This window comes from Chelonia mydas, chromosome 2, assembly GCF_015237465.2.
Source record: "Chelonia mydas isolate rCheMyd1 chromosome 2, rCheMyd1.pri.v2, whole genome shotgun sequence".
Lineage (NCBI taxonomy): Eukaryota > Metazoa > Chordata > Testudines > Cheloniidae > Chelonia > Chelonia mydas.
The window spans coordinates 205,310,383-205,321,409 of NC_057850.1; the positions used below are offsets into that span (position 1 = coordinate 205,310,383).

Here is an 11,027-nt window from a genome sequence, read left to right on the forward strand (position 1 = left end):
GTTTTTACATTAATAAATAAGATTTCATACTTGATTAGTGGTAATTATTTACTCACAGAACATTTGATTACCACTCCTCTATTTTAAAGCGAGGTGCTATGTTTTGTTAGCATTTGGACTACAGCTGTTATAAACTTAGTCTCTGTCCTTCAATTGTCCAAGACTCTTGGACATTAATTCTGTATTCACTTATTACCATGGTTTATATTCTACAGTGCCCTGGTGGTTCAAACAGATTTAATCGGGTTCCGTATACTCCATTCAGAACACTCTTTTACCACCATTTGATTGATTAAGATATCAGCATGCTAAGGCAGCAACAGTAGTAATGTAAACATCTCCTTTCTGTGTCCCTTTAAATTGGTGGCAACAGCAAAAGGAAACAAGTGGCTGCACATTCCACTGCTGAACTATGAGGAAACTCCTGGGCATCACATTTGGACATTTCCACTGCAGCACTGAGCAGTGTGGCAGGGTTGCACAGGACACAGGAGAGCAGGAGGTTACACTTTGGTCACCCAATTCAACGCGCTATCCAGAGGCAGGCAAATGAGATCCAGGACCATAAAGTGATAATTGGGTTGCATTTAGAAGTTATGCTCCATTGTAGAGCCTCAAGGTGTCAAAGCAGAATGCCCTACGCAGCACAAAATATTCATGATCTTTCCATCTACAGAAACCTGTTGATCCTGGCACTACTGTCCCAGATAGACCTAAAAGAAAGGATAACCTGACACAGATGCAAAAACAAAACCCCTTCCCTAGAGCTATTCCGGCCCTAGAAAGGAATCAGACTGTCCTGAGAACCAGGATAACTAGGGAAAGTATGAGGTACATGTTCATTTACATAAGCTTTGACTTCCCCTAATCAACTCCTCTTATCCACAGGGCTATTGTAATCTCCTTTTGTGGTTCCTGGGTGGGAGGAGGAGATGGATGGTATCCAACCTGGCTTCCAGTCAGCCAGACTTCCAATCAGGAGAACACTGCTATTGACCTAGGAGAACATACATGTATGGTGGGACAACCTTCCATTCCATCTCACTCACACCCACTTTTGCTGTCTGCTTTAGCAGAGGTGGTGACTCCACAGACTGGTGATCTGCTGCAGAGTCTTCCCAGTCACTGTCCTTTCTTTTATGCCTCCTTTCTTCATCTCCGTATCTCCCTCCGTGCAGCTATCAGCCAGACAGAGAGACCCTTTGGGCAGCAAGTTCTTGATGTTCTCCCGCAGGTGGCTACTGTTGTCTTAGCAAGGGAAGAGACTCTCACCCTCACGATTTGTATGATTCTAACATGAATCCCATGGGCTCTGGGGTGAGTCACAGAATCCACATCTTAAAAGGAGAGCATTTGTGCCATGGTATATCCATCATCTGTGCCTAAAAAAGAGAGGCTATTTTCCTCCTTGGACAAGAAAGTAGCTTCGGTGGCTGAAAAGACCAGGAGTCTCAGGGTGTTCCATGAGCCCACAACACTGAAGGATGGGGCCTAGAAATCTGAGTAAAATGTGAGAACAGTCAGAATACAGAAAAGGAAATATATGGTTTAACAGCGGTGGAAGGGAAAAAAACAAAAAGATTAAAATAGCAAATAAGATGCATTATTAACATAAATAACCATTTTCCTCTGGAATATATAAACTCTCAGCAATTAAGCCAGTTTTTAATTGATACTCTACTAAAATTTAGACATAAAACCACATACATAAGGTTCACAACTATAATTAGGAGTTCTGCCCCAGTGTAAGAACCATTGTCACAGGACTGTGGGCTTAATTGTGCCTGGCCCTACATGAGCTTGCAAGAGAGAGAGGGATGAGAGTGAGAAGCTGTAAAGGGGAGAATACGCAGATGCTGTTGCACACTAGGGCTTTCTTCCTCAGAGAGCAGAGGACATGTGGGAGTGCACGCTCCCCCAAGGCTCCTGTAGCCTTGAATCCTGATGCCTCCTGGAGCTGCACCCCCCCTCCTGCTGGATATGGCTCAATGCCACAGCTGAGTCCTGTACGTGGAACATAAATCAGGACTGATGGTCAACAAACAGCCCATTATCCTGGCTACCTGCTATCAGCAAATAAAAACAGAGGCAATCTACTACGATATACTCTGAGAAAAATGACAAACCAACATTTGGGGGTGGGGGTCCAGCTAAAAGAAGCTACAACAGTGTTTTAAAGCAGGATGTCTTCACCCGTAGGGAAAGCAGAGCCCAACAAAAATCTGGTTCTGAAAATACAGTGATTGGCTTTTTAAAAAAAATCAAAGTCCCAGAGAAAAATAGAGATCAAAATGGAAGGGGAGTGAAAGTGAAATAAACACTGTAAAAGGTAAGCACATGTTGAAATGAAATGATTTCTGTTCAAAGCAGGAGAATCAAAGGTGCAGTAACATTCTATTCTGTACAATGAATCCACAGCCAGTCAGAATTTTAGTGACTCAAAAAACAGATAGCAGAATTCCATTTTTTTTTTAAGTCCTGTTTTGTTTCTTTTGGCAGTTAACTAAATTAAATGACTTGATTTCCTTCAAATTTTCAACAGGTAAAAAATGACTTTAAGCGTAAGAAAAATATTAGAAATGTCAGTGGTTTCATGTCCATGTAGAAGTGTCCGAACATAGATGAACAGCTTGGAAATGCCTCATAAGCAATCACTAAAGTCTAGCTCATGGCATCACTCATTGGTACTTGTAAGAAAAAGCAAATTTGCATTTGAAGAGGGTGGTAGTGAGTTTGTGGGACTAAGAAGAAATGGTGGTGGTGAATTAAAATATACCCACTCTGACTTACTGTACCCCTGAGATTTTGATGTTCTTCAAGCCCAATGTTACTAGAAAGGAAAAATACAGGCTCTAACTCTGCCCTCAGACACACCTGTGTAAATCCTATGTAACTCCAATGAAATCAGTGGAGTTACTCCGGATTTACTCAACAGCAAATAAGTATATTTTTGCATATTTTTGTACCAACATTTTAAGTAGGAAAGAGAGGTAAATTATTAACATTTCCTCCACTGATGTCCTAGTTAAGCTCTTCCTGAGCTACCTTTATTTAAAACGGGGTTCTATAGGAAATTGTGCCCTCTTGTGGTATTAGCATTACAACACAATACCTTTGCAAGTAATGTATACTTACGACTGGATAAAAAAAATCACACACTTTGGAGACAGTGTCCCAAGTGAACAGAAGTTGAACTCATGAATCTTTGCTCCTCCAGAGCAATCACTAGACTACCTGAATTTTAAAGTTTATATAGCGATAGTTTCTGAACAACAACAACAATAACAATGGAAAGATTGAAAGGTGACACAGGGTAAAAGAAGAAAGGAAAAAGAAACTGAAAAATTGGATCTGTCCTGTTCACTTATACTTTACCATATCCCTCTGGTTTGTGCTCCTCTGAATCTGTCTGTACTGTAGCATTATAGAATTTATGCACATTTTCTCTCTACACGCTTTGAAAATAGTATTCAATATGAAAGTATATGGGTGAAATCCAGGCCCTATTGAAGTCAGGGGACTTTTGCTATTGACTTCAAAGAACCACAATTTCACTCTCTGTCTTTAGGATTAGAATGTATAGGATTGACCACAGTCCATAGAAACCAGTGGAAAGATTTCTCCTGATTTTAATTGGCTTTGGTTCAGGCCCTAAACGTACAAAATATCAGGAGATTCTAAATGTAAGGCTTTTCACATCATCAATGCAGCCACCTTGTATGTGTGTCATATGTTGCATTACTGGACATCCTGTTAAATCTGTGCTTGCATGTGTGTGTAATGAGTTAACACTGGTAGAAACATTACCTTTCTAATTCATTGACTGTGTGTTTCAATTTGTATGCTTTCTCATTGAATTTCATTGATTTAAAAAAATGTAAACTAGAATTCTCATGGTTCCATAACTTGTAACTGAACACTGAGCCACTACACCTAAAAGTAGTGGGGTTATCTATTAAGCTAAGGAGAATCTGATTTTATTTTTCAGTCTGGGGTAGTCCTATACTGGATGGTGCCTAAATTGTACACGTTTCACAGACTCTGTTCCTTTTGAGGCCTTCCATCCAAATACTAGCCATGACCACCCATGACAGTTTTTAAAACCCAAATAAGATCAAGGTCATACTGACCAGCACAGACCTGATCTTTCAACCATCTAGTTGCTGCAAACTCAGCTTCCTATGAGCCCCATCATTTATTCATTTCAATATGCACTTATACATCTGTAATATATATTTTAATATTACAGCTTTATAAACTACGGCTCAATAAGGAAGTCATTTTGCTGCTGTGTGCTAAGCAGTGTTCTCTCTGTCTGAGATCCAATCTCATAAATGCCAAGGAACTGTCTCCTTCAGTCCTTGCTCAGGCAAACCTCCCATCGAAACCACACGCTGCTGAATCCCAGTTGGCAGATTTTAAATAAAGATAGTTTCATGTTATCTGAGCACACAAAATGACCAAGATATCTTTTTGAGTGGAAAACCCCCCGCAGTTGCATAATTCGAAAATACTGAACTGATTCTCTTTGAACTTTACACACACACACACAAAGGAACCTCTCACCTTTGGGCTGAAATCAAGAGAGCTTTCAAACTTCAAAAGGCTATTTCTGAAAACGTTCAGACCAGCTGAAAAGAAGGGTTTGGAATGGAAAGTCCTTCCCAGTTTTAACTTGTCTGCCTAGCAGCTCCCTTACAATACGTTCGCATGCTGTGAGAAGTACACATTCGATTTCCAGACTTCTTCTTGTGCTGGCAGTACCTGAAGGGACTTAGCTTAATTCTCTTTCTAGCAACTGATTTGTGGCTTATTAAAAATCAATCTGATGTCGATTGTTGGGTGGTTATAGCAGATCGGAGGGTATAAATTACAGATAATGCAACTGTTGGCTGACAATCCCGTGTGCAGTTAAGAAAACAGGGCATTTCACCCCAGTTGCAATAAGAAAATAACGGAGCTTGGCAGACGTCAGCAACCCCATAGTTAGGAGATTTTCTTTCTTTTCTTTTCTTGACCATGTTTAACATTTATTCTGCTAGCTATGGCCATTTGCTTGCCCTGAGTTTTTCATTAGGTAGAGAAGAGTGACTCTAAAGTCCATCCATCCACAAAGATCACTTTCTCCCCAGCCACTGTTTCCCTTTTCTTTGAGGTGGGAAAGAAAGAACGTTTGTTTAGGCTCCTCGCATGGATTTTCCTCTCACCGCGTTCTGTCGATTAACCAATAACACGCAGACTAGACTCTCCCGCCCCATCCGCCACCGCCACGCGCTACGAAGCGCGCTCGACGTTCAGTGCTCTGGTGAAGGAAGGGTGCTACTTCTTTTAGCACCACGCCCCCGGGATCAGCGATTCCGCGGGCAAGGCTGTTTTGATTGTATCCTTTTAGGCTAAAGCCTTTTACTCTTTGACTAGCTTACTGTGGACTCTGTGCCCCTCCCCACCACCTTCCTTCACCATTTTTTCCTGGCTAGATAATATTTAGGTTACATTTTGCCCTCCGATACCACGCATTTTACAGTTTTACTGCCTGCATCATAGTGAAAGAAAGAAAGAAAGAAAGAAAGAAAGAAAGAAAGATGTTATTGTCATCCTAGCAAAGGTTACGCTTGCATTGCCAGCTGCCAGCAAAGCAGAAGTACTAGATTACTACTGGGAGTTGGGCAGATCCTCCTTTGGGAACAAATGATAAAATGGCGCCACCCAGGCAAGCCCTCATTCTAAGGGAGGGTGGCCATGTCAAAGGGGAAAGGCCTGTTGGTCACTGGAAAGTGACACACGCGCAAAGCCACTGGCATTATGACAACTAGCGCTTTGCACCTGCACCTTGCCAATGTGTGCGGGGCAGCGCTTGGAGCTGGGTGGCGCCTTTATCGCTTCTCAGTGAGTAACCCATCTGCTTTTCACACCCCATCGATAAAGGATCGAGCAATTTTTTGTTTAAATCAGTGGGGGAAATGCAACCAGGAGACCAACCTCATTGTTCGTAACTATAATAATAAAACAACAACGAAGTAGCCAGTTTGCACAGTTATTTCGAAACGCCAACTAGAATAGTATCTAGTATGCATGCCAACGATGAAGATTCAAGCCATGCATAAAGAAATCAGGGCTGGGATGCCGATTTTTATCAATGAAAGCTTCCATCGCAAACGGCCTCAACATACCCAGGATCAGATCCTCAGCTGGGGTCAATTGCCCCAGCTCCACTGAAGTCAAAGGGACTATGACAATTTACACCATTTGGGGATCTGCTGAGGCTCTCTGTGTTTCTTCATAGTAAACAGTCTGAGACTGGGAGGGGGGGAAATAAAGCTAAATTAAGTCATTAATAAAACAAGTCACCGTTGTCTTCAAAAGTGTGAGCTTTTCCCCTTTCTTGGGATTTTCCCCCATCCATCTTTCCTGTTTAGAACAGCCGTATTAGTATTCTGGATTCCTTCAATCTGTATATTTCATCTTTCTTTTCTTCTTCTAACCCAATACGTGCGGGGAACAGAGCAACGTAAATTCGGGACTATAACTGTACTGTCCCGTGCTTTGGCTTTCGACAAGGTACCCAGACAGACACTCAAAAGGTTGAGAAGCGAGAGCTACCAAAGTGTTGTGTAAACCCTGCATTAAAGCCTTGCGCTCTCCAGATACCGTGATCTAAAATATTGACCGGCCGCATTGCAACTCCTCGCCTTCGAACTCAGGCTTTCTATGGTTTGCAGCTGAGATGTTGTGAAAAATGCACAGCACCTGCCCTTTTCTGGTAGGGAACTGGGAGGGGAGGACCAAGAGCGGTGTATGCAAACCTAAAAAACCAAATGTAAAACAGATTGGCGCTATGTCCCCCCCCCCCCAAAACACATCTGAGTGAGGGAAAACTTACTGCCTGAGCACCAGTAATGAAATCTCAGCAGTGAGGAGTTATACAACACAGTCTCCTCACTTACTTCCCCCTGTATGCGAAGTGTTGGATTGTCAGTACTATGTCAAATATGTGAGGGGTGGGGGGTTTCCAAAGCAGAAGAAGAACTCCAGGATATGCGTGAAATGAGCTAATATCAGCATTTCTCCATATTTACATAGAAGAAGGCTTCCCCCTTGCAGATTACATCACCCCAATAGGACAGACCGCCCAAGAAACCCTTGGCTCCCCCGGAAATGCAGCCCATGCACCAGAGGTGATGGGAGCGAGCGGTGTGTGTGCTAGCACCACACACTGCGTCTTCTTGTTAATTTCTTCTCCCTCCCTTAGTTCTGCAAGCCGTTGCCCATCGCACGGGGAACTTGGGAGAGGGGCAGACTGCCCCAGCTGCTCGTGCTGCTGCTGCTGGGACGACCCGCCCTGTGCAGCCCGAACCATAAGGGCCGTGCTCCCAATTATTAACGGGGCTCAGGGCGCAGTGGCAAAGCCCCCCCCCCGCCCCCCAAAGCGGTCGTGTAAACGGGAAGAGCCCGAGCGGGAGGGATGGACGAGGGAGGGGGGTAGATCTCTTGTGAATGGTTTGGAAACATAATTGGGGGAGGGGGGGAGCGGAAACGTCCCTATAAAGCTCAGCAAAGTCCCTCCTCTCCACGTCAGGCCGATGACACCGCCGCTGCCCCAAACTTTCCGCCAGCAGGAGCTATAAGAGCCTCCAAGTCTGCAACTTTCTCCCAATCCCAGACACCTCGAAGGGGCTCCAAGGAGGGATCGGGAGGGGTGGGTTGTGGTGGGGTTTTTTTTTCTCTTGGATCCTGATGCCATCCCCCCACCCCCCGAACTGAGGTCCTCCTCCCTCTCCTCCTCCTCCTCGCAGGCCCGCAAGCCGCGATCCAGGGGGAGCTGGCGGGTTAGGTGCCCCCCTCTTCTCCCTGCCCCCCTCCGGGCCCGCGTCGTGTGTCCCCCCCAGAGATGATGCAGCAGGACGAATCGAGCTCTCCAGTCTCCCCGGCCGACGACAGCCTGAGCAACAGCGAAGAGGAGCCCGACCGGCAGCAGCAGCCCAGCGGCAAGCGAGGGGGGCGCAAGCGGAGATCCAGCCGGCGCAGCACAGGAGCGGCCGTCGGAGCCGGGGACGAGCCGTGCAGCCCGGCCCAAGGCAAGCGAGGCAAGAAGTCCGGCGCCGGGGGAGGCGGCGGCAGCAGCAGCGGCGGCGGCAGCCCCCAGTCCTACGAGGAGCTGCAGACCCAGCGGGTCATGGCCAACGTGCGGGAGCGCCAGCGCACCCAGTCCCTGAACGAAGCCTTCGCCGCCCTGCGGAAGATCATCCCCACCCTGCCCTCGGACAAGCTCAGCAAGATCCAGACCCTCAAGCTGGCGGCCAGGTACATCGACTTCCTCTACCAGGTCTTACAGAGCGACGAGCTGGACTCCAAGATGGCCAGCTGCAGCTATGTGGCCCACGAGCGGCTCAGCTACGCCTTCTCCGTGTGGAGGATGGAGGGCGCCTGGTCCATGTCCGCATCCCACTAGCAGGGAGGGGCCCCCACCCGCACCCCCAGGGAAGGAGACCTAGGTAAGGGAGGACGCGGCACGGGGGCGAGCCCATCCCTGCGCGCGTGGGGCTGGGAGGTTGGGGGGGGGGCGGAGAGCGTGGGGGGATGGAGCCGTGGGGCAGAGCTGGGAAATATCAGGGCTTGGGCCTGCACCGAGGGAGCCCAACGCTAGTGAGCGGAGAGGGCTCCGCTTGCTGGGTGCCCAGCGGGAGACGTCTGGAAGGGGCCTGCTGTTCAGCCGGTGCCCAGCCAAGCGCCCCCGGGCCAGGTCCCTGGGAGAGGGCTCGAGCCGGGCACCAGAACCACTCGGTACATTTGCAACGCGTGGGCGGGTGTAACATACAGACGGCTTCCCGTGCGCGGGGCGGGGAGGGGGGGGACGCGGTCGCTTCGGCCAACGTTGCATGAGCGAAGGTGGGGGTTCGGATGGTTTCCTGTCCTTGCTCTGTGTGTGTGTGTGTGTGTGTGTGTGTGAGAGAGAGAGAGAGAGAGAGAGAGAGAGAGAGAGATTATTAGTCCACCAAACCTTCATTGTAAATTCGCTTTTTAAACAGAGGAATCGGTGTCTCTGGTACACTTCCCAGTGTGCGTTTCCCAATTCCTTTCCCCCCTGCTATGGTCCCCCCTACCCCACCCCCACCGCCGGGTGCTTTAATTCCTCCTGATTGTTTTGCGTGGTGGATCACGGGCAGTTGTGTCGCATGCAAAACAGCACAGCTCGCTCGCTCTCTTTCCCCTTCTGCATACATTTTTTTTAATAAAAAGAATCAGTAACAAACCTTTCCTCCCCCTCTCTGGGTTTTTGCAGATGACATTGTTTCCAAAGAAGGAGAAAATGGACAGTCTAGAGACTCTGAAGTTGGATACCATTTTTTTAAAAAAATAATAAAAAAAAAATATGCCAAGGATTTTCTTGGAAATTAGAAGAGCTATAACCAAATTCAAAGCAGGGCGTGGGGAGCACTTAAAGAAAGAAAGAGGCAAGGGTGCTTGGACAGTGACCACCCAGATAGGCATCTGCACAATCCACACCTCTCTGCATTCTGATAGAAGTCTGAACAGTGGTTTGGTTTTTTTTTTTTTAATTTTGACGAAGAATGTTGGAATTTAATTTTTTTTTTTGCATGCATGCATTCCCAAGAGGTCGGGCCTATGATCCATTGAGAAAAGGAAAATACATTATTGTGGACTTTCGCCGTTCTTGAATGGTCATAATGAAAAACAAAACAAACGTTAGAGACGAACACTTTTTAGGGGGAAAACAAACTGGGCTCAAACTGTTATACACAAACCTACCCGGTTCCTACTTTTTTATTATTATTTTTTCCTCTGAGAAAAAAAATAAACATTTTATTTATTTATTGATGACCCATGTTAAAATGCAAATAGATCCGGTGTCTAAATGCATTCATATTTTTATGGTTGTTTTGTAAATATCATTGTATATTATTTTTCTGCAATAAATAAATATGATTGAAATTTTAAGAACCTTAAAGTTTGGTCTATATGAAAACGCTGGGTTGAAGCCGGAGATAAATACCTGCTTGTAGAGCTGTAAAGACACCCAAGAGAGAGGGGGCACTAATATAAACAAACGGGGCGAAAAACGCAAATAAACTAGCTACTGGCAGACACCGGCAAGTTATTTATAGAGACAGCTTTATTATTCTACTTTAGTGCTCATTGGACTTTGGGGTCGGAAATTCTCTGTGTCTCTTTATTTTAATCAGAACTCCAAATAATGTTACAATAAGTGAAGAACGGAATTGTTTTAGCCACCGATCTAAAGTAATGGCATTCTTTTTCCAGACCATTTGCCTCCGACATGTAAGCCAGAAAGATGGCATATGCCCCCTCCCATCGCTCTGTGCACAGCAAATTATATTGATTTAGCTAAAAAAGAGTCGAGGACAGAGAGCGCATCCGTTTTAAAGAGGCCTATAAACAGACAAGGCTAAGGCAAAGAGAGGCTGGAGTAAGAAACCAAATGGATATTTGGGTTTTATGAAGAAGGTGTTGTTTTAATATTTGAATTGCAAGGCTTACAAGCCTTATTTTTGGTTGTAAAAGGGGGTGGGATACAATAACCTCACGCTGGTTTCCTTTTCTAACTATAAACAGGAGGGCTTCGCCATTTAGGAAGCATTTTTGTCTCTATTTTTCTCCGCTTTTATGGTTTAAAATCTAATGTAGGGTAAAACTACAATTGTAAATATCTTCTGGCTTCAATGATCAAAGTAATTGTGGAAGGGGCAGCTATTTAAAATACTAAAAATAGCCAGTCTCTCTAGTATAGTCATCGGTACCATTGTATTCGTATTGTATTCCACCGATTAATATATACAGCTAGCTATAGCTGTTGTTTTTATTTCAAGCAAACCACAAAACTGACAAACAATGCTTCGTTTATTTTATTTTGTAAATTACAGGTTGTGATCAATATGCTAATACTAACAGGAAAGTGGGCGGTCACTGCTTAGCTCCTAAATAAGACTCTAAATCAAATTGTAGTAACTCACAAAAGGCGTGTGGGTTGCAAACTATAAGTTCCTTTT

The 11,027-nt window shown here is 45.3% G+C and overlaps 1 protein-coding gene across 1 annotated transcript; it reads left to right on the forward strand.

Annotated features, from left to right (window-relative positions):
- The first annotated feature begins 7,559 nt into the window (after nt 1-7,559).
- TWIST1 (twist family bHLH transcription factor 1) lies at nt 7,560-9,951 on the forward strand. The gene is made up of 2 exons (XM_007069518.4): nt 7,560-8,492; nt 9,281-9,951. Exon 1 carries the CDS (start codon nt 7,889-7,891, stop codon nt 8,447-8,449), a length of 561 nt encoding a protein of 186 aa, XP_007069580.2. The 5' UTR covers nt 7,560-7,888; the 3' UTR covers nt 8,450-8,492; nt 9,281-9,951.
- Nucleotides 9,952-11,027: the final 1,076 nt, after the last annotated feature.